The sequence below is a fragment of the Dichotomopilus funicola genome, assembly GCF_033296635.1.
Source record: "Dichotomopilus funicola strain CBS 141.50 unplaced genomic scaffold C8A04scaffold_51, whole genome shotgun sequence".
Classification (NCBI taxonomy): Eukaryota; Fungi; Ascomycota; class Sordariomycetes; order Sordariales; family Chaetomiaceae; genus Dichotomopilus; species Dichotomopilus funicola.
This window is the reverse complement of record NW_026944072.1, coordinates 171,439-194,002: the sequence shown is the minus strand read 5'-3', so window position 1 is coordinate 194,002 and position 22,564 is coordinate 171,439. Positions and strand designations below refer to the sequence as shown.

General features: G+C 57.1%; 8 protein-coding genes across 8 annotated transcripts; 5 read left to right on the top strand and 3 right to left on the bottom strand.

Annotated features, from left to right (window-relative positions):
• Positions 1–529: 529 nt before the first annotated feature.
• Positions 530–1,208, bottom strand: C8A04DRAFT_30504 (uncharacterized protein; the record flags this gene model as incomplete). The annotated part of the gene is made up of 3 exons (XM_062781404.1): positions 530–684; positions 749–1,067; positions 1,158–1,208. 3 exons carry the CDS (start codon positions 1,206–1,208, stop codon positions 530–532), a joined length of 525 nt encoding a protein of 174 aa, XP_062635322.1.
• A 1,078-nt stretch (positions 1,209–2,286) lies between these two features.
• On the top strand, positions 2,287–3,781 carry C8A04DRAFT_30503 (uncharacterized protein; the record flags this gene model as incomplete). The annotated part of the gene is made up of 3 exons (XM_062781403.1): positions 2,287–2,588; positions 2,664–2,935; positions 2,997–3,781. The coding sequence occupies 3 exons, from the start codon at positions 2,287–2,289 to the stop codon at positions 3,779–3,781; spliced, it is 1,359 nt and encodes a 452-aa protein (XP_062635321.1).
• A 784-nt stretch (positions 3,782–4,565) lies between these two features.
• Positions 4,566–6,335, top strand: C8A04DRAFT_30502 (uncharacterized protein; the record flags this gene model as incomplete). Its single annotated transcript, XM_062781402.1, has 1 exon — positions 4,566–6,335. The coding sequence occupies one exon, from the start codon at positions 4,566–4,568 to the stop codon at positions 6,333–6,335; it is 1,770 nt and encodes a 589-aa protein (XP_062635320.1).
• Positions 6,336–6,732: 397 nt separating this feature from the next.
• Positions 6,733–8,648, bottom strand: C8A04DRAFT_13659 (uncharacterized protein; the record flags this gene model as incomplete). The annotated part of the gene is made up of 2 exons (XM_062777801.1): positions 6,733–6,945; positions 7,026–8,648. 2 exons carry the CDS (start codon positions 8,646–8,648, stop codon positions 6,733–6,735), a joined length of 1,836 nt encoding a protein of 611 aa, XP_062635319.1.
• A 547-nt stretch (positions 8,649–9,195) lies between these two features.
• On the top strand, positions 9,196–10,340 carry C8A04DRAFT_30500 (uncharacterized protein; the record flags this gene model as incomplete). Its single annotated transcript, XM_062781401.1, has 2 exons — positions 9,196–9,539; positions 9,620–10,340. The coding sequence occupies 2 exons, from the start codon at positions 9,196–9,198 to the stop codon at positions 10,338–10,340; spliced, it is 1,065 nt and encodes a 354-aa protein (XP_062635318.1).
• Positions 10,341–11,301: 961 nt separating this feature from the next.
• On the top strand, positions 11,302–19,068 carry C8A04DRAFT_13698 (uncharacterized protein; the record flags this gene model as incomplete). Its single annotated transcript, XM_062777819.1, has 2 exons — positions 11,302–14,299; positions 14,342–19,068. 2 exons carry the CDS (start codon positions 11,302–11,304, stop codon positions 19,066–19,068), a joined length of 7,725 nt encoding a protein of 2,574 aa, XP_062635317.1.
• Positions 19,069–19,832: 764 nt separating this feature from the next.
• C8A04DRAFT_30498 (uncharacterized protein) lies at positions 19,833–20,408 on the top strand (the record flags this gene model as incomplete). Its single annotated transcript, XM_062781400.1, has 2 exons — positions 19,833–19,946; positions 20,007–20,408. The coding sequence occupies 2 exons, from the start codon at positions 19,833–19,835 to the stop codon at positions 20,406–20,408; spliced, it is 516 nt and encodes a 171-aa protein (XP_062635316.1).
• An 827-nt stretch (positions 20,409–21,235) lies between these two features.
• On the bottom strand, positions 21,236–22,368 carry C8A04DRAFT_38720 (uncharacterized protein; the record flags this gene model as incomplete). Its single annotated transcript, XM_062784327.1, has 3 exons — positions 21,236–21,390; positions 21,457–21,564; positions 21,633–22,368. 3 exons carry the CDS (start codon positions 22,366–22,368, stop codon positions 21,236–21,238), a joined length of 999 nt encoding a protein of 332 aa, XP_062635315.1.
• Between the last annotated feature and the right edge of the window lie 196 nt (positions 22,369–22,564).

Genomic DNA, 22,564 nt, shown 5'->3' with positions numbered 1-22,564 from the left:
AGGCGGTCCGACCTCTCCAGGCGGCCCCCACTCTTGCTCCGAGTTCCTCGCAATTCCACATGCATATCCGTTCCTGCAGGCTTTCCCTATACCGTCACTTCGTTGCTCTGGCACAGTTTCCCAGCGCGTTCCTCGCAACAATTTCTTCCGCACGCATAGACATACACAGGTTACACAGAACAGCATCGTTGCACGACATTCTCGCATATCGACCAGTTGCAGATCTCTAAATGGCAACGCCGTCAATGCGACGAGTGTCGCCAATTTTTTAATCTCGAGCGTGATTATTTAATCCTGAGTCTGATTATCGAGTGGCCAACATCCTTTGCAATCAGGATTCACCGTGTGAAACGACCTTGTTGTGAACCCTTTGGCTTCACCGAATTTGAATAAGGTATTAATTACCCTTGTGCCATACCTTCGTTCCGGCGAACCCCTCCAGAGTTGGCTCTGGAGAAACGCGGCACCGGCCCTAAGCTTATGATCTTGACAGATGACAACGCATTTCAGAACGCCCGTAATTATCTCACTAGTCATGGCCAGTCCCGGAAATAATCCTCGAGATGGCGATTTCCGCAACTATCTCACCACTCTCCTCCTTGATAAGACGGAGGCTTGACGCAAACAGCATGTTCTCGATTGCCTTGTACTCTTCGTGTCCGCATTCGAATCTCATAATTTCCGCTGCAATGCAACATGCGGTCAGCACACTCGAAGGATCTGTCTCGGAAACGCAGTGACTACTCACTCGCATGGCCGAAGGGAATGCTCTTTGCGTTGGGGTCGCCGGTAATAAGCGGCAGGGTGTGCTCGTTGAGATCAAAAATGCCTTCGGCGATGCAGCGAAGGGCGCGGCCTTCGGCATCGACCGCCATGCCGCTGATGGTAGCGCGGGCATGTTTTTTATCCGCATCGATACGGAACCAATCCTGACCATTCCGCATCTTGAAATCGAGCTTAGGCTGAAAGTCGCCCACCGACACGAGGCTGCCCTCCCCGAAGGGTAGGCCAAAAAGCGCCGACCCGGTGTGGATGTCGCCGCAGGGAAGGAACCCGGTGAGGCCGCACTAACCACAAGATGATAATCAATACGAATGCCAATCAAATAACCCAGGCATTGTCAATATTTGACAGATGTGAGGAAACGGCCTTCCTACTCTGATCTTCATTGCGGGTTGCAGCGTTGGGAAGCCGGCGGGGGCGGCCATGGTAGCTAGTTAAGCGAGGGTCCGGACTCCGTAAGGGGTTAGAGATCAGATTGGTTGAGCGAGGATAAAAGAGGGGGATCAAAAGAGGAAGAGTTGTTTGTGATTTGAACTGATGCTCAGCAATGGATCGCGTGCTCAATACACCGAGGTAAGATTCGTCAGACTCGGCCTGTTATACACGCCATGCTGAGTGTAGGGAGGTGGCGACGGTTTGGTACGGCCCCGTATTAACGCTTGGTTGGCGGGTAAGACGCCCCGATCCCGGGATGCAAGTTCCGAACCTTATCGCGGGCATGGGCTGCTCCGCGAAGGTACAGATCAGGCACTGCATGTTAGCACGCGGCCCGAAGGGCGCGGCGAAAGGCGGGCCGTCACCGTCCGTTCCTTCACGCAAGCAAGGCGGGGACCGTGCCGTACGGCCAAGACACGGCGCCGAGACCTCCAAAACGGTGTTACCTCCTGGCGCCGGACATCAGACCGTAAGGCACTCGCTCGCAGATGAGAGACACCTGTCGTCGGATTCCGGTCAGGCTTAGCAAGTCCGAGCCACGGAACGGGCAGCGAAATGCTGAGACGTGCGGCATCAGCGCACAATGCTACTACGTGTAGAACCGGCGGTGATCGCACATATCCTTCAGCGTCGTGATATTCAGCTTGTTTTAGAACAACTATGATTAACTGGTCGGCCTATCGGCGTTGAAAGAGGTTTCCTGCTAGACGAGACAACGCCTTACAAGGTGGAATCCATGATCCCACAATGGCACAAGTCTCAGCAAGTGAAGGGAGAGTGGGGGTTTCCTTGGCACACTGAGCACCAACTCTGCATAAACAAAAGTTGTAATGCTGGTTTAAACCGCTCCGTGGTCGTACAAAATGCGGCATCCACCGGCCGAGCCTAAACAGCGTATCTGCAGCTGGCTACCTAAATAGGCATGGGGTCCGGTAAGCATCTTAGACCCGACGTGTTGTTGGCAGTTCATCGACCCCCAATCGTTAGGTCATCGTCATATTGAGCTTCATCACAACACACATCACCGGGAGACGCTTCCAGTTCATACCGTTAATTAAGAGTTTTACAATGGCCCCGGTCGACAACAACCGCCCTTTCCGCATCATCGTCGTTGGTGCGGGCTTAACGGGACTGGTGACTGCTAACTGCCTCCAAAAGCTCGGCATCGACCATGTCGTGCTTGAGAAGGGCGACGTTGCGCCACCCAAGGGAGGTATAGCAATGTGGCCTCACAGCATCCGAATTCTCTACCAGCTCGGGGTGCTAGAAGAGTTGAAGAAGTTCTCGAAACCAACCATAGGATTCAAGGGCAATGGGCCTGATGGCCGTCCAGTGTATGATACGCAGGTGTATCATTGTGTAGAGAAAAAGTGAGTGCTCTACAGTAGCCGGGAGTGGATTGATTCACCATTTCAGTTGAAAGCTCCGCTGACACGTCTTGAAAGTCATGGAGTAAGCATGTGGCCCGTTGAGAGAACAGATATTCTCCGAATTATGTATGAAAACTTGCCGGACAAGAGCCTGGTCAAAGCTAGAGTAAAGATCACGGACGTGAAGCAGTTCCCAGACAGAGTTGAAGTGGTTCTCGAAGACGGAACCGTGGAAATCGGCGACATGATCATTGGCGCTGACGGCGTGCACACCACGACAAGGGACTACATGTGGGCTCACGCCGCAAAGGTTTCCCCTGGTCTTATCACGGCCGCGGAACGAACGTGTAAGGCGCTCTGATTGCTTTTCTTTTCTTTTTTTTTTGTTTTTTTGCTGACGGGTATCAGCCCTCAAATCGCACTCTGAAACGCTCATTGTCAGCACACCCCCCATTCCAGAGCTCGGATACCGCGACATCGTCATCACATACCAGAACAGATTCAACTTTCTGTTCACCTGCACCCACGATGCCGTCTGGGCGGTCGTTGTCTTTCTCTTCGATGAGCCGCTCCCGTGGCCGCATCGGAAACGCTACACCGAGGAGCACGCCGAGGCCCTGGCCAAGCTCGTCATGGACAAGCCCATCACCGACCAGCTCGTGTTTGCGGATGTGTGGAAGCGGCGCCGCGAGGCACCTCGAGTGGTCATGCTCCAAGAAGGCGTCCTGGAACACTGGCATCACGGCCGCATCTGTCTCGTGGGCGACGCCGCGCACAAGGCCCATCCCAACATCGCTCTGGGCGGCAACACGGGTATCGAAGACGTTGCCTGCCTGATGAACCACATCTGGCGCGCTGTGGAGGCAAGCCCCCACAAGCGGCCCAGTGGCACGGCGCTGGAAGCCGTGTTCGAAGCCTACCAGGAGGAGCAGAAGCCCCGTGTCAAGCATATCGTCAGCCTCAGTGCTATGGCGGCCAGGATGCACACATTTGCCTCTGTTTTCCACAAATTCTTGGCCAATTGGGTCTTCCCGGCGTTCAAGGACCATTGGCCGGCGGACTACATCGGCCAGTACTTTTCCAGCGCGCCGAAGCTTGAGTTTCTGTCTAGTGAAGGATTTCCGACCGGGAAGATGCCATGGCTGTCGGATCAGAAGCGTGCGAGTGAAGGCGACGAGATTGGCAACGAATAAGGTTCCGTGTTTCATCGAGGGTACCGGCAACGCGGACCGTACTTTGACTTGTTAAACGCTCTGGTCATGTCTGGTCTACGGTGGATCTTGCGGTTGGTGTTATTTCAGCTCGTTTAATATACTGCGCTTTCAATAATTACCGGATGGACACGATTTGCTCCCTGACTCATAGCTATTAGTGCAGAGATGCAGCAAACTTAAGCCGTTGTAACATTCCGTCCACCAGTAAGTGTTTCACGCAGGGGTCGAACCGTAAGAAAACCGGTGCGACCATTAGGTGAGAATTCGATCCCGGTTCTCAATATTGAGACTAAGAACGCATGGTCATTTTTCCTCGGGAGGATGCGGACCTCGGACTAACTTGTCCGCATCGGCGCATCGATTGTTACACAAACTGAGCAGGTAAAATTAGGGCGTGCATGACAGGCAACCGGTGGAATTGACACAAACAAAAGAGAAGGTGATGAGGGATGGGCGACGTAAAAATGGCTGGAAAACATCACATCGGCGTCCTTCCAGTGAGATGCGTATATGTTGTAAGTCCTTCTGGATTTTCAGGGGCGGCCAACACTTCGGCCGCGCATGCCTGGCCCGACGCGCTCCGAGGGCTCGGTGGCTCGGTCCGGCCGCAGCCTGCAAATCCTTTGCAGCTTGACTAGATAGGGTGAACCAAGACCTCCTGTAATAGGTAGTATTAAATACGGCACGGGGATCCAGTACCAGCTTAGTATGCATGTCAAATGCATCGACTAAGACTTCGAGACAGTCAGTCAACCATTTAACCATGGCTATCCAGCGAATCCTCCTAACCCTCGGCGCCTGGCTATCCAGCATTGTACACGTACATGTACCCCACCGAACACCCGAATGCAGAACTCTGCCTGGCGACCTGAAGTGGCCGAGCCTAGAGCAATGGCTGTTGCTCAATGAAACCGTAAACGGACGTCTGATTGCATCTGTCCCACTCGGCAGTGTCTGTCACGATGCCCCCTTCAACCGCTACGACGCTGCCGCATGTGCCCGGCTCCAAAGCAGCTGGAATAAGACCAGATTGGCCCACATGGACGACCCTTCGGAAGTGTTCAGCATGTGGTTCAAGAATTACACCTGCAGTCCCTTCACGCCCCGTTCTCAGCCCTGCGAACTCGGCAATCTCGTCAGCTACGTGATCGATGTCGGTTCGGCCGACGACGTGCGAGCGGGAATCAACTTTGCACGCCAACACAACCTTCGGCTGGTTATCAAGAATACCGGCCACGATTACATGGGCAAGTCGACTGGAAAGGGCGGTCTGTCTCTATGGACACACCATCTCAAGTCCACCGAGCACATCCCGGAATACTCCTCCCCGCACTACCACGGCCCCGCCATCAAGCTCGGCGCCGGCGTGCAGGCCTTCGAGGCCGCCGCAGCCGCCCATAGGACCGGGCACCGGCTCGTGAGCGGTGTCTGTCCGACCGTTGGGATTGCCGGCGGCTACAGCCAAGGGGGAGGACACTCGATCCTGTCAGGGGTGTACGGGATGGGGGCAGACAACGTGCTGGAATGGGAGGTGATCACCATGGATGGACAGCACCTCGTGGCGACCCCAAGCCAGAATGCCGATCTCTACTGGGCCCTCAGCGGCGGGGGGCCCGGGACCTTTGCCGTGGTGTTGTCCATGACGGCTCGACTTCATCCCGACGGCGTCATAGCCGGCGCATCGTTGTCCTTCGACGACTCGCGAGTGGGCAACGACGCTTTCTGGGAAGCTGTCGGGGCTTTCCACCAGCTGACGCCGGCGTTTGTCGACGGGGGGAACAGTTTCTTCTACCTGATCACCAACACGGCTCTCACCGTCTACGCGGCAACCATGCCGGGCGCTGCTGATGTCGACCGCGCCAACGCCCTCCTGCGGCCCTTCATTGACGACTTGGCAGCTCGCGGCATCACAGCCAACGTGCGAGTCCGCATGTCCGACAGCTTCGACGAGCACTTGACGACTCACGTCGGCCCGGGTCCCGAGGGTTGGATCGACTACGCCACATTTTCCGGCAGCCGCCTAATTCCGCGGGCCGTGGTGACCGACTCAGCGCGCAACGCTATCCTTACACAGACGCTCCGCAACATCTCGCTGGCCGAGGGCTACGGGCCGATCCCGTGCGAGGCCCTGAACATCGCCCGGCTGGAAATAAAACACCCGGACAACGCCGTGCACCCAGCCTGGCGCGAGGCGCTGCTATTTTGTGTACAGGGTGGCTCCTGGGACCCGGACGCCAGCCCCGAAGAGATGGCGCGAAGGCACGACTTCGCGGCCAACGTCATGCAACCCATGATCAACAAGGCGACGCCGGGCGGTGGTATATACCTCAACGAGGCCAACTACCAGACCAAGAATTGGCAGCGCGAGATGTACGGCTCCAACTATCCGAGGTTGCTGGAAGTGAAGAAGAAATATGACCCCGAGGCGATGCTGTATGCGAGAACGAGCGTGGGAAGCGAGGCGTGGGTTGAGGTTGCGGATGCTAGAATTTGCAGAGCTGACGCTGGAAGGTCGCTCCATGATGGACTTTGATGACCTTAAAAAAAGAAAAAAGGAAAGTGTGCGTGAATTTTAGTGTCGAGTACCTACGGGAGCGGAGCTTGAAGAAGGGGCCCGGGGGTGGGCAGAGAGTGGAGAAAATGATGCAGACGTTCTTTCCAATTTTGAGTACAGATCTCCTATTAAGTTATCCTAATTACCTGAGCGTCGTGGCCTTCGTCCTTCTAAATATTTCGTCAAAAAATTCAACAATCTACCACTCGGTAGTTTTCCAGCACTCTAACATCTGCAATGTGCGCGCGCAAGGACTGTTCGTTTTTTTCAATTTTTCGCAAAATATTCCTCTCTGGAAATCTGCATCCGTTTTGGAGGCAAGATTCTAGTGTCAAGGTAATTACGTACACAAACACTTTAAAGCCTCTCCATGCCATTACGATAGCCCGAGGGTCGAGGTCGAAGAAGGCGTCAGCGACCCGAGGCCTCCCTTGAGCCCATAGCTTCCCTTTCTTACTGCCAAAGCGCTGCGAAACTCATCTACCAATCCTTTGTACTCACGCGGATAAGTCGGCGCGAACCAGTGCGCAAACCAATTTTTCTTGCGGCGGGGATTGACACCAAGATCCCGGAGCAGCACGTCGATGTACTTTGGGAAGTCACAGAAAGTTAGTTTCTTCGGGTTTCTCCTCGATTACAACGCGGTTGTTTCAACTTGTAATTACTCACAGGCAAAAAATCATAGATAGCGTAGGCGTGCTTTTGGCCCTGAACGCCGTACCGCTTCCTCGACCAAGCGTTCCACAATGCCACCTCGCCCTCCATGGAACCCAGCGACGGCGTATCATGCAAACCAAGGAGGAAGGTAACGCCCCAGAGGGCCTGGACTTCGGCCACAATTGGTGTATAAATGGTGTGGATAAAGCCCGGGAAGATGATGGACCGGTCGCCTGCGGCGGCCAAGGCTGGGACGATCAACCGACGATAGTGGTTGCTAGGCCCGTGGAGAGCAGCATGCTCTTTCGTGTCCGTCCCCGTCCCCGCTACAGTCTTGCTCCTCCCTAGACCCGCAGGGGATTTGCGGAGTGCGGGGAAGAGCTCGTCAACAGTCTTGTCTGCAGTGGTGCCCAAAACAGTCCACTTTTGCTGCTCCTCAGGGCCGACGGTGAGGCCGAGACTGTGCTGGAGTTTGGGGCCAAAGACGTGATAGGACTTGTCGAAACCGGTCGAGAGAATCACAAAGTCAGTTTGGAACCGGGTCCCGTCGGCGAGTCGGACCGTGTGGGTGTCGTGGAAAGATTGGATGTCGGTTCGGTGGACGGTACAGTCACCCGAATGGAATACCTGCCAGTATCCGGGCACACTGGCAGCGCCGAGTCCTGCGTTGGCCCAGAACACCCCATTTCCGTGCGGCATGGGCCTCAGCTTGGACGCGTTTTCGGACTTGGAGTATCCAGCATGGCGATCGGCAATCCAGTTGAGGGCGAGCCAAAACAGCCATGCGAGGAACCGGCCGAGATAGGTTCTCTGAAAGAACTGGTGACCGGCGCCATCCGTGCTGTCGACGGAGCTCCCCAGAAGGACCATGACCCGGGTCGTAACGGCCGTCATAGTGTTGACGAATCCCAGCAGGGTTGGCGGCATGATGGCCATGGGCCCACTTCCACTTCCATCCGAGGTGTCGCGGATGATCCAGTCCACCTTTTTGCCGGCCTTGAGGAGGTAGAAAACAGTGTCGAAAGAAGACTTTGCGCCGCCGACAACAGTGACAGACCTCACTTTCGGCGAATCGAGGGCGACGAGGTTCGTGCCTAGCTCCGACGAGTGGATGGTGGGTGCCTTGAACGAGTCATCCGTCGGCCACACGGGCCTTACGGCATGCGAGGTTGCACCCGAGGCGTAAATCAGCTTCTCGCACTCAATGGCAAAATTGGGTCCTCCCGGGTTTCTGCCCGCAGCATAGAGCTCGAGCCTCCATCCTCCGCCGGGAAGCTGGGAGACCTCGGTTACGCGCGTGCCGAGACGAGTGCGCCGTACGAGATCGTGGTCCCAGGCAAAGTCGTTGAGGTACGTGTGGATGGTATCGCCCGAGACGTAGCCGTCGGGTGAGATACCCTCGTGTCGCATCGGGTAGAAAGAATACTCAAACAAGCCATGCTTGATCTGTGCATACAGGCTGGGGTAGATCTTGTCGGCACTCCAAACTCCACCGATGGTCGCCTGGTCATCGATGATCAGAAGGGAGGCGGACGGTCGGAAGTCGAGGTAGGTTTTGGCGCAGATTAGACCATTCCAGCCTGCGCCAACCACGACGGCCTCGACGCGTTCCACATCTGCTGATGAAGAACCCATGCTACTTAGCTAACTTAGGTTGATGAAGACAGAAGTTCGTTCTCGGAACAAAGAATGAGTTTGGGGGCCAGTAAGCAGTTTTGGGAGTGATTCGTCGAAACGAAGCGAAAGGAGCCCGTGATAAACTCAAAATGCACGCTGACCGTTTTCTTTCAGCGTTGGGCTTTCAGCTGGCACTGCATCCTTCGTTGTACATGCGTCCGGTGTTCGCGGTCCGCATTGGCCGGCTGAAGTCGGGGGTTGACCGAAATCAGATGCGGTCCGCATGTGCCGTAATCATCGTGCCACCGTCCCACGTCTGCCGGTCTAACTTGCAGCATCGGTCTGCGATTCGCCGTCTTACATACCTTAACCCGCTACGCTAATTACTTGCACCGCCCAATTGGCACTTTGCTCCTCGCTCATGCTCGTAGGAATGAGAATGAGCTTCATGCCCTTTGTTCATTTTGAGCCTTGCTACTCTCGACTGTTGCTGTTATTGCTGTTACCGTAACCAGACCGACTTTGATAACCATCTTTGACTCTATCTTGGAGTCGAAAACGAACCATGTCGCTACCCACCTACGTTTTCCGCGCCCTCTCAGTCTTTGGCGTCTGCGCGCTATGGGGCCTGATCGCCGTCAATGGCACATTGGTACTCATGCTGAAGACGACGTACTACGGCGTTTATCCCACAGGTACGGCGCATAACTTTACCTGGACGGGTATCTGGCCTCTCGACTTCATGCTGGGCCAAGTCATCTGTTTCTTCTACTCGATATTCACCCTTGCCGAGCTGCCCGATGACGGGCCCTTTCTCCTCGGCGCCGATCTCTTGATCGCCCTCATCGTTTTCAGTATGATGACGCTTGCCGAGGACCGACGCAATAGGAAGACTGGCGCGCTTCGAGTGTGAGCTTATGATCCGAATTATCCCCTAATTAATACCAGAAGCACGCAAGCGCTGACCCAAGACTTTGTCATTGTTCAAGACCTGTTTGGTGGCAGTCCCTGTGGAACATGTTTGGCGCCGCTTGCGTGCTCCCCGTCTACCTGAGCTATTACGTCTCCGAGCGGGGACGCACAACGCCTCTCCGGCGCATGCCCGCTGTGCAGGCTCAGGCTTTGCCGTTCTCGGCCCTCTGGGCGTTGGTCATCAACCTTCCTACTCTGCTGCCAGGCCTCCTTTTGTCGACGCCCTACCGCATCCAAGCCGGTGTTGCGCTATGGCTTCTCGGCCCTTACACTTTGGGTCCCGTCCAAGACCTCATCGCCAACTTCTTGCTGCCTTTGCTGCCTGGTAGTTTCCCATCCGGGGGTTTTAAAAACCCCACCAAAGCTGCCTACACCATCCTCGGGGTCATCAGTGGTCTCGTCCACGTCGCCGTGGTGTTGGCTGCTGTTGTCGACACCGAAACCAGCGTGGCCCGAGTCTACTTGCCGCAGCACTCCCGTTTGGTGCCTGGAACGCGGAGCGCGTTGATTGAGGGTGCTATGCTGTTTACGCAGTATGATTACATTGGGATCACTCTGACGACTTTGGCGGCGGGGTTCTTTATGCGCCCGGGGATGAGCGGCGTCACAAACGGATTCCGCAAGATGGTTGCTTTGACGGCTCTGTTTGGTCCTGGCGCGGGTATGGCTTGGCTGTTGTGCAAAAAGGAGAATGAGTTGGATGGAAAGGGGGACGGTGTTGGCGCCAAGAGCGGTTAGTTAATTAGTTACGGTAGTTACTTGGTATGTAGTGGAATATAAAACGTTCAGGACGTCGAAGCCTAGAATCTCGGTCTCGTCTGCATCGTTGAGTGATTTTGATGCCAGGTCCGCCGTCAACTACAGTAAATGATATCGGTAGGTACATTGGACGTAACGGTGGGCTCTCCCGGACGTCACGGAAGCTTCAGATCGCTCCAACCAACGTAATTAGTGAGACGTATTTCTCGGAAAGGAGGTGTGCGCTAGAAGACCTTTCACTTGAAGTTCGGGAAGGGTACGGTAAGGTGAGCAACACACCACACACCACACAAGAGCACCACCACAATAATCAGCACGATAATCAACAGCCAATAAGTGATCTCTGTTGCCAGGCCGGCCTCAAGTGGCCCCCACGAACTCCCCCGCGCCAACGGTGAACAGATGCAAGATAAACTTCTGCATGATCCTATCTCCGCCCTTGCTGCTAACCTGGGATCCGGCCTTCGTTCCGGACCGTCCCTGACCGTGCCTCTCCCATACCTTACTTATGTGCGGCCCGGCGAACTCCGCCCACACCATGGAAACGGAATTCGGTGAACCGAATCACTGTCTGTTACTATGTAGATAGGGGTAGACGAAGCCTGTGAGGGTTACGTAAGGTCTTGGTGCTCCACGGTGAAGAAACTCCGAGCTCTGGGGACTTTGGGCACATGATGCAGTAGTTCATGCAAGAGCTCTATTCACAGATGGTTTCGACTCGCAGGATAGCAAGCACAGCACTTTGGGTTGCATCTTGGCCGCGCATAGCTCGGGTCAGCATGTATGAATTCCACAGGGGCTTCGATTTTGCTCACAATTAGACATAAAGGCGGCATCAGGGCCCTCATAATAGAGAATCTGACCATCGGAGACCAGAGACCACGTAATTCTCAAAAAAACGAAAACGTGCAACAACGATAACAGGTATTAGCCAGTCAGGATGCCTAGTGCCACCAGAAGCCCGAGCACGTCGTCGGACTCGGCGTTTGTCTCGGACGAGAATCTCCCTCACGTTACCTTGTCCTCTCCCGCTAGCAGCGTGTCCTCATCCGTCAACTTGACTGAACATGGAGACACCAATGACACTAGTGGGTATGCGGCCACGTCTTTCCCTGGTTATGCAGAGAAGCCGCTGGACGAGCAGCTGGAACCCATTGCCGTTGTTGGCATGGGATGTCGACTCCCTGGAGACGTCAAGTCAGCCTCGGACTTCTGGGACCTCATGATGTCCAAGGGCACCGGAAACACGCCCAAAGTACCATCATCGCGGTTCAACATCGACGCCCACATACACGCCAACAACGACCGACCCGGCAGTTTCGGTGTCTTGGGCGGCTACTTCCTCAACGATGACCTCGCCGACTTTGATCCCGGGCTCTTCGGTATCACGCCGATCGAGGCCATGTGGATGGACCCGCAACAACGCAAACTGCTCGAAGTCGTGTACGAGGCGCTGGAGTCGGGCGGGATTCCGGTCGAAAAGCTGGCGGGCACGCGCACAGCCGTGTTTGCGGCCTCGTTCACCGCCGACTGGCAGCAAATGTCGTTCAAAGACGCGTCGTTCCGGCACAGTCTCGCAGCGACCGGCGTGGACCCGGGCATCATCAGCAACCGCATCAGCCACGTGTTCAACCTCCGAGGCCCCAGCATCGTCTGCAACACGGCCTGCTCGTCGTCGGTGTACGCGCTGCACAACGCCTGCAACGCCCTGCGCAACGGCGAGGCTGAAGGGGCGATCGTCGGGGGCGTGAACCTGATCATCACGGTGGATCAGCACATGAACACGGCCAAGCTTGGAGTGCTGTCGCCGACGTCGACCTGCCATACGTTTGACGCCAGTGCGGATGGTTACGGCCGGGCTGATGCCGTGGGGGCTGTGTATCTGAAGCGGCTTTCCGACGCCGTGCGAGACGGCGACCCGATCCGGGGGGTGATCCGGTCCAGCGCGACCAATTCCAACGGAAAAGTGCCCGGATACGGCATCACGTATCCCAACCGCGAGGGTCAGTATGAGGTGATCACGGCGGCGTATGAGCGCGGGGGTGGTCTGGACCCGCGTCTCACCGGGTATTTCGAGTGCCACGGAACGGGCACGGCAGTGGGCGATCCGATCGAGGTCGACGCCGTGTCTCGGGCCATGAACAAGCAGCGCCGGCCAGGCATCGACCCGCCGCTGTGGATTGGGGCGGTCAAAACCAACATTGGCCATTCGGAAGCGGCTAGTGGAATCTCGGCGCTCATCAAAGCCATCCTGATCGCGGAGCGCGGGATCATTCCGGCCACGCGCGGTGTGGTCAAGCTCAACCCGCAGATCGACTGGGAGGAGTGGCAGGTGCGCGCCGTCACGGACGACCCGGTGCCGTTTCCCAGCGAGCTGCCTGTCCGTCGCGTGTCGGTCAACTCGTTTGGCTACGGTGGAACCAATGCCCACATGATCATCGAAGGCACCGCGTCCATCGCGCCGGGCTCCGAATCAGGCTACCGCTACGTCGACCGCTGGGCGACGAACAAGCCGAGGAAGCCCGGCTTCTTCAGGCGGGCCGTGGACCGGAAGAGACCGTACCTGCTCCCGTTCTCTGCCCACGACAAGGCCACGCTGCGCCGCAACATTGATGCCATTGGCCCCGTGGCCGCCGACTACAACCTCGTTGATCTCTCGCATACGCTCGCCAACCGGCGCAGCATCTTGGCCAGCAAGGCCTACACCGTGGCGAGCCATGGAAGCCTCGACACCATCTTCTCCTCCGTAGGCGAAAGCTTTGCGTTTGCCGATAGTAATGTTACTAAAACGCCCGCGCGGGAGCTGGCCTTTGTCTTCACCGGCCAGGGGGCACAATGGGCACGCATGGGAGCCCATCTCATGGAGTATTCCCCGCACTTTCTGCAAACTATCCGCGATCTGGACCTGGTGCTGGAGCACGTCGCCGACGGGCCCGAGTGGTCCATCGAAGACCTGCTCAACGAGCACGCCGACACGTCGCCCGTCCAAGACGCCGAGTTCTCCCAGCCCCTCTGCACGGCGGTCCAGATTGCCGTGGTGCGACTGCTCGAGTCGTGGGGAGTCCGCCCCGTAGCCACAGTCGGACACTCCTCGGGCGAGATGGCCGCTGCCTACGCCGCGGGGTTGGTCTCGGCCGAGGACGCCATGATTGCCGCGTACTATCGCGGTATTGTGGCCAAGGAAGTGAACACAGGCGGTGCCATGCTGGCTGTGGGGCTAGGAGCCGAGGCTGTTCAAGCGTGGATTGCGGAATGTGGTGTTGAGGACAAGGTGGTCGTCGCGTGTCATAACTCCCCCGCGCTGGTGACCCTCTCGGGAGACGCAGACGCGCTCGACCTCGTCCAGGGCAAGCTGGAGGCTGCTTCTGTTTTTAACCGGTCCGTCAAGACAGGCGGCAAGGCGTATCATTCGCACCACATGGTCCCCGCGGCGGAGAGATTCAAGGCCCTTGTTCGCGAGGCTAAGAGGGTTAGGTCTGAATCTGGTAGGAGACGACGCGGTGTGGCGGATCACGGCCTGGGTGAGCTTCTGGCCACCAAGGCGCAAATGGTGTCCTCCGTTACCAACTCGGTGATCCCCGCGGGTACGCTTTTAGATGAGGAGTACTGGAGCCGCAACCTGGTCAGTCCAGTGCTCTTCAACCAGGCCGTGCAGACGCTCCTGTCCGATCCTGCATTCTTCCAGGTGGATGTCCTCGTCGAGGTGGGACCCCACTCTGCCCTCGCCGGGCCTATCAAGCAGATCAAGGAGGCCCTGAACTCGAGCCCTGTTGGCAACGCGAAGTCCAAGGCTGGAGTGAGTTACGTGCCGACCCTCATTAGGGGCGAGGACTCGGGTGCCCGGCTGCTCAAGGTGGCTGGAGAGCTCTTCCTTCGTGGGTACCAGCAGCTCGACATGGAGTGCGTGACTGGTGCCTACCACGTCCAGAGTCTCAAGAGTCTCAAGACCAAGAGCAAAAGACTCAGCAGAAACAACTCAGCGGGCAAGGTTAAGGCTAGGGTCAACAGTCCAGGCGTCACCATTGTCGATCTCCCTCCTTATCAGTGGAACTACACGCGTCCGTTCTGGGCCGAGAACCGAGCCAGCCGGGAGCAGCGCCTGCCTCGGTTCCCCCGCCACGACGTGCTCGGTCAGCGTGTTATCGGCGGCTCGCTCGCGGAGCCGACTTGGAACAACGTCCTCCGGCTGCGTGATCTGCCATGGCTCAAGCACCACTCTCTCGGCGGTGAAGCCGTGTTCCCTGCGGCGGGCTACTTTGCCATGGCCATCGAGGCCGTTACCCAGCTCCACGAGTTAGACAATGAGTCGGACGACTCGTCCAAGGCCACCATTGACAGCTACGTGCTTCGCGATATCGACATCAAGAAAGCCCTGGTCACCCCCGACACCGAAGACGGCATCGAGGTGCTCACCAGCCTGCGCCCGTCCGTGTTTGGCGCTCCCTTCTGGGACTTTAGCGTGTCATCGGTGGATATTGATGAAAACAAAACTACGACATGGAAGGAACACATGACCGGCAGCGTGGCCATCAACGCAGCCACCACCACCTCTCGAGGAAGCCAGAAGAAGCCCAAGCCGCGCACACCCCCCGACGACCTGACGCAGCGGGCCAGTGGCAAGACTTGGAACCAGGCGCTGCGTGCTGTGGGCTTCGACTACGGGCCGACCTTCCAGGACATGGACAACGTGCGCTTCGACGGCAAGCGGTATGTGGCCACTTGCACCACCAATGTCAAACGCGAGGTCGATCCCACCTTGGGCGAATCCCGTTACCCGCTTCACCCGGCCGTCGTCGACTCCACGCTCCAGCTCAGCATTGCCGCCATCTATGCTGGACGCACCAGTGCCATGGACTGCGGCGTGGTGCCTGTCCAGGTCGACCAAGTGACCATCTGGCCCCCGACCGACGAACAAGTCGCCCACAAGTCGGCTAATTGTTATGCTTGGGTCGACCACCGAGGTACCCGGACCTTTGAGAACAGCGTGCAGATGACATCGACAGCCGGCGAAGCGAGTGAGGGCGAACTGATCATGGAGATTGTCAACGTCCGAACAACTCGCTACGAAGCGGCAATACCACAAAAGGCCGAAGACCATGTTCCCCTCGAGCCTGCCCCCTACGGAGAGATGGTCTGGCAGCCTGATATCGATCGCCTCGTCCACACCAGTGGTCACACCCTAAGCAAAATCAAGTTGCCATCGGAGCTCGTCAGCCTCGGCTTGTTCAAATATCCAGGCCTCAAGGTTCTTGACGCCGCGTCCGACCTGGCCGCGGCCAAGGATCTGCTCAGCTCCTACCCCTCAGCTCCCTATACGCTGGCTGTGGACGGGGATTCCTTGTCAGAACCCTTCTCGGAAACCGAGGTGAAGTCTGAGCTCGAGTCGGGGTCCGGGCCCCAACATCGTCTTGTCAACACGGCTGTGACGACGATTCAAGCGTTGACTGCGACGTCGTCTGCCCCTGATTCCGCCCCTGAAGAGTCTGAGTCCCCGTCCGAGTCGCCGCCGTCCGCCTCTTACGACATGCTCGTTGCGCCTGCTCATCTTGTCCTCGCGCTGCAGGGTTACGTGAAGCCCGGCGGCTACATTGCGAGCGTCAGCAAGGATGACGGCTCCATCGCCCTCAGCCGTAAGGTTACCCCCTCCAGTGAGAACGAGTCGGCCCAGGCCACGGAATCTACGTCGCCCGGAAATGATACTACTTTCACCAACCTGGATATCGCGCTTGTCTTCCGGAGCTCCCCCGACTCAACCATCAACAAAACCAAGCTTGCTATCGAGGCAGCTCTTAGCTCAAAGTCAGAGTCAGACTCGCATCAGTCAACAGTGCGCGTGCACATACGCAGCCTGCAGTCCTACGTCGAGGATGCTCACCTGGATGGTCCGGTAGCAAGCCATGTCGTCATGCTTGCCGATCTCGAGGCAGCCTCAGTTGCCTCCCCTCTCCTCTCGTCCCTCACCGAGACCGAGTTCTCGGCCATTCAACGCATCACCGACTCTTCCTCTTCCCTGCTCTGGGTCACCAACGGGGGCCTACTGGAAGGCAAGCGACCCGATCACGCCATGGCCTCGGGACTCGCCCGCGTTGTGCGGTCCGAGCAGGCCTCGTTGGACTTTAGGACGCTTGACGTTGACACTGACGAGTCGGACGACGTTGGCGCTACCACCTCTGCCATCGCCGACAGCGTTGCCCGTGTCGTCCACTGCCAGGTGGCGGCCAAGGCCAGCAAGGGCACGCCAGCCGACGAAGAACTCGACGAAGAACGTGAGATGTGTCTCTTCAAGGGCGAAACGTACATCAGCCGTCTTGTTCGCAACCGGGAGTTGAACCATGTGTTTGCCGACTCTGCCTCTGCCTCCGACAAGCCGGCACTCGGCTCGTTCGTGCCTGGACGAGACCGCTTATCCGGCCGAATTCGACAAGGAAAGGTTGTATTTGAGCATGTATATCATCAAGACGAGACTAGAGCGAACTCAGCAGAGCCTGCAGAGCTTGAGCCGGGTACTGTCAAAGTGGCTGTCGAATGCAGTGGCTTGACAAGGGAAGGGGTTCTTGCCATTACCGGGGCTGACTACCCGACCACCTTTAGCCATGAGCTGGGAGGCGTCGTTGTCCGCACTGGGCCCGGCGTCACACACCTCGTGCCCGGAGACAATGTTGTCGGCTTCCACATTGATCGTTTCTCGACCGTGCAGCACGTCCCGGCGACCATGCTTCACAAGCTCGGTCCCGGTCAGGACATGACGACCGTGGTTAGCCTACTCATGGCGTCTGCCACGGCGCTATATGGTTTAGACGTGCTGGCGAGATTGCAAGCCAGGGAAACCATCCTCGTGCTCCACCAGACTGGTTTCGTCGGTGTGGCCGCCGCCATGATTGCGCGCGCGCGAGGCGCAACCGTCTATATCGAAGCCGAGACGCAGGAGGAGATGGAATTCCTGCAAGATCGCGTCGGCTTGGCTCCGGGACAGATCCTTTCGGACCTTTCAGGGTCCAACAACGGCCAGCAAAACCGGCTCTCCGACCAGATTGCCGCACTCACCGGGGGCCGTGGAGCTGACGTCGTCTTCAGCGTCGGTGGTGCAGTCAAACCGAGCACAGCGCGCGAGGCCTGGCGGTGCATTGCCCCGTTCGGCCGCTTCTTGGACGCCAGCCCAGGCCGCAAAAACGCGGGCGCCCAAAGGCAGGCAGCCCTCGACGCGATGCCCGTTCGACGCTCTGCGCAATACCTACCTTATGATGTGTTAGATCTCCTCGAAACACGCCCCAACACCATGGCTGCCTTACTACCGTCCATCTTGGAACATGTCAGCATTGGCGCCATCCACGCTCTCGGCAAATCCGTGGTCCCAACCACCCTCTGCGATCTGGCCGCGGCCATTTCAACCTTTTCAGACGCCTTTGGATCTCCCAAGCCTGTCCTCGTGCTCGACGCGCCGTGCGAAGACGCCCCCATCATCACAGCACCGCCGCGGGACTCGCCACGGTTCAAGTTCAACCCCGACGTGGCTTATCTCCTTGTCGGCTGTCTCGGCGGCCTCGGCCGTAGCTTGACGCGATGGATGATGGCGTCGGGCGCCCGGCGGTTCCTTTTCCTGTCCCGCTCCGGTACGGACGCGCCCTCTGCCGCCAAACTGGTCGACGACCTCGCCGCAGCCGGCGCTACCGTCCAAGTGGTCCGAGGTGACGTTGCCAACAGATCAGACGTGCTCCGCGCCGTCGAGCAAGCCCCCCCGACCAGCCCGCATCCCATCCGAGGCGTCATCCACGCTGCCATGGTCCTCCGAGACGCCGTCTTCCACTCCATGCCCTACTCCAGCTGGACCAGCTCGCTGGCGCCCAAGGTCCAAGGCGCCATGAATCTGCATTCCGTACTCGTCGAAGAGTTGGATCTCCCCCTCGACTTCTTCCTCATGACCAGCTCCGTGTCGGGAATCCTCGGTACCCCCGGCCAGGCCAACTACGCCGCCGCCAACAGCTACCTCGACGCTCTGGCCCGGCACATGAACAACCGCCAGCAGCGCAGCGGCACCAAAACCAACACGGCCATATCCTGCATCCTCCCCATGGTCCTCGGCGTCGGCGTCGTCGCAGAGAACGATGAAATCGAGGACGCCCTCCGCCGCAAGGGCATGTATGGCATCGACGAGGACCACCTGCTGCAGTCGTTCGAGGCCGGCCTCGCCAGCCTCGCCAGCCAGTCCGCCGAGTCCAAGTCCCAGTCCGACCACATCGTCATCGGTCTCGACCCCATGCTTCTGCGCCGAGCCCAGGCCGAGGCCGCATCGGACGATGACGAGTCAGACGCCAGCTTCTGGGTTGACGATGCGCGCTTCCGTCACGTCGTGCACGCCATGCGCGGCTCCGATTCTGCGGCGGCGTCGGGTGGAGGAGATGTGAGCATCCTTGCAGCGGCCGCATCGTCGTCGTCGCCGGCAGAGGCGGTGGCGATTATCCAGAGTCACTTTGTGCGCAAGTTGGCGACCATGTTGATGATGGACGAGGAGAGTTTTGACGTCGCGTCTGGGTCGATCGCGTCGTACGGTATTGATAGCATGATTGGTGCTGAGTTGAGGAATTGGATCTTTAGGGAGTATCGGATTGACATGCCATTTCAGCAGTTGCTTGCGCCGAGTTTGACGATTGGGAAGTTTGCGGGGCAGGTTTGCGCGTCTGTTGGGGTTGGGGTTGAGGTTGAGGCTTAATTAATCCGTTGGGAGGATGGTGCACGTCTTGACTCTTGATTTCAATTATTAGGCGGAGTTTTTTGGGAGTTGGGAAATTGCTCTTTTCGATTTGTTGATTCCGATTTTTGAGTTTGCATTTGCATTTAATTGACAGTCACATTGGAACATTCTTGGGGACTGACTGTGAGAGGAGAGGGATTTCGTTTTGGCTTGCGTTACCGGGAATTACCTACCTAATTAACTTTCATGTATGGACCCATGGACTACACTCTTGATTGACCTTTCCCGTGCCTAATCTAGGCTACGGTTCGACTTAGCTTAGGTGTTATTAGATGGACAATGCGTAGAGTTTCATGCCCCAAATTCTTTCTTCTCTTTTTCCAAGTTTAGAAATTCCTCATGATATTGCTGAATGCCAAGGCTTTTGTTTGACCGCAATACAAAGCGTTGCGTGTTTGCGGAGCCAAACCGGGTTTGCACGCTCCGAGGTGCGGCTTCCATTGTCCCCCAGGTGCGCCCTCGGCGCTTACCCCGACCGCGCCAAAAATTTGGTGAGCCGGTTAACTCCCCGCCAGGTTCAGAACGTCAGGGCTCAGAGGCGATTCGGAGACCACGGGACCGATAGATAATACCGAGTAAGACCGAGCGGCGAGCGCCGGCCGAAGTTTCCCTTTATATCGTTTGCTGGAATTATATCATGGCGGTGACGTGCCCGGGTGTTCTCACCGTCTTACTTTGTCGCACAATACCTACCTTGACAAGTGTTGCCCATCCATCCAGAAATGTCCCTCGAAGGCTTCCCCACGCTCCAGCCCGCCTTCACTATTAAAAGTGGCGGCGCCACTGAGAGATTTCGTATTGGGAACTCGTCCGTCGGTGGGGGTCTAGTTGCTATCGTGAGTTTCTGCCCCTCGAATCTGCTATGAATTAGAACCGGGATCCAACACCGCATCCAGCCCTTTTACAACGGCGTCATCGAGTCCGTGCCGAACTTTACCCCCAAGTTCAAGTTCACCATCAGCAACGGCATTGACTATGTCACGGTCGACGAGGACGGTAAACATGGCCGGTTTAACGTCAAGGCGGTCCTAACCGATGATGAGGGCCGTAACCTAGTGTTGAGCATCGACGCCATCACCGAGCTGCATCCGGACGTGGTGGCCATCATCGAAGGTACGCCCGACGCCAAGTCAGCTCCGTTTGGGTATTGCGTCGAGCAGCTTAAGTTCTGGGTCGGCGATGAGGTCTACAAGCCGTTAGAGAGCATGTATTTTGTCAGCAGCCAGCGGTTTACCGTTGCGGAGGATGGGACGGCTGGGGCCGAGCTGCGCGTGTCGAGGGTGGTTTCGGGGATCTGATTAGCGTTGATCGAGGCGTCGAGAATCGAGATCGGACGGCCGAATGAAGATATAAGAATAATAAGATCAAGATACGAGACCAATCGGAGAATTATCATCTTGAGGCCAAGGTTTGGGTCCGATGTTTTTTTATCGTGATTCGTGCATCTTCATCGCGGGAAGGACCATGACGTACAGGTGGCTTGAAGAGATCCCGAGTGCCGGCATGCCGCATTACCGTGATGGTCACGTAATTTAAATTACACAATACGTAACTACTTGATACTTCTGTACAAGCTGGGGGATGTATATCCCCGTCGCCGGGACGGTACCTTGGTACCTGATCGAAGCCGTGGAAGTGAGCAACGATGTGCCCAATCGACAATGCTTTCCAATCCTGCTTGCCAGGATCTCGGGGGTGTCCTCCGCGCTTCTCCCCAATCGTCAATTTCCAACCATGGTTTGAATGCCGCCGCTGAGAAATCGTTGTCAAAGTGCCAATCAGAGCTCATGGATGGTTGCCGGATCTGGCAAACGCGGGCCGCACTTTTCCGCACCGCCGAGCAACTCAGCAAACAAGTACAGAGGTACGTACCTCTTATACCCGAACATGCAGACGCTTCACAATCGCGGGCCGCACTTCCCCGCGTTGCTTACATAGTAGCTATTAGGCAAAGCAAAAGTTTGAGTTCGGCGATGTCCACTACAAGCCACCTCCATCAGGGTATTAGCCACGGCGATAATTGATCATTATTAGCTAATCATCCTGTTTTTGTACATGGCATGTTTGTCGGTGTCGGAGAGTCTTCCAAATAAGCACCAAGTGACCAATTCGACATCTTTGAGGCCTAGTAAACAAATTTCTGGCCAACCAGCTCTTCACTCAGGTCCCACAGCCTCCTCGCTTCGGCGGTGCTGGTCCCCCACGGCTTGACGGTGTCGGTAACCGGGTTGGCAACCCGGCAATCTGTCAGATACGCTCCGTTGTGTGCTGAGAAAGCCACTGTTAGATGAAATAATGAAACAAATGCATCTGCCGGCTGCCGGCCCTAGGATACACTCTGCTTACCGTCCAAATCCGGGCCAAAGGCAGCAAAGACGTGGTTCGCGGCGCAATGTTGCGGCGATCGGAATGGAACCGGTCCCTCAACGTTGCCGAGGAAGACGTCCAACTCATCTGCGACATCAAACGTAGTTACGTGATCAGCCTTGTTCTGACTTGACAACCAAGCGATTAACACTCACGAATAACCGGCACCTCGCTCGCAAAGCCTCCACTGATATGGGCGTCAAGATGGGTAGGTGCAAAGCCGGGGTGCACGCAAAACGCCGATAGTTTCTTCGGGCCGGAGCCCAACTTTTCCGCCAGCGCCAACGCCATCAGCATGTTGGCCGTCTTAGATTGTCCATAAGCCTGCCACTTGTTGTACGACGCGCCGTCGTGGAAGTTGATGTCGCCCCAGCGAATCGGGTTCCACCGATGGCCCTCGCTGCCAAGCATCACCACTCGTGGCTTGTCAGCTGCCAGCAGCTTGTCCATGACTAGGTTCGTAAAGAGAAACGGGCCCAAGTAGTTGACAGCCAGCGTCATCTCGACACCGGCATCGGATCGTTCGTAGTCAATGCCCATGACGCCGGCGTTATTGACCAAGACGTCGATCCTGGGAACGTCATCCCAACCCTGCACTGCCTTGGCAGCCTGGCGCACTGCCGCAAGCGAGCCCAGGTCGAGCTCCAAGAGGCGAACCTTGACATCAGGATGCCGAGTGGTAATGGCGTCGGCTGTCTGCCGCACTTTGGCGAGTGATCGGCCGGCCAGAATCAGCAAAGCCGGTTGAGCGGCTGCGACGCTCTCCACGAAGGCCGCCCCTAGGCCGCCGGGAGAGACGCCGGTTGTCAGCACCACCTTGCCCTTGATTTGGTCGGCTACATCCTGCACCACCTCGCTTGCCGTTGTCTCGGAGTTGTAGGCTCGTGCCATGGTGATTCAGCACTTCAGAGGCGGGTCGAAAATTGGACCGGGAGTTTAGGTTGATGATGTGTGTTTGTCAAACTGTTTGTAAGCCGTGCGCAGCGGAGACATCATGACATGCCGTCAAAGGCCCTTTTTGTAATTCCTTTGCCAGCTGACATACCGGCGATGCCTTGGCCACACACCGGGTTACCGGCCGCGAGGA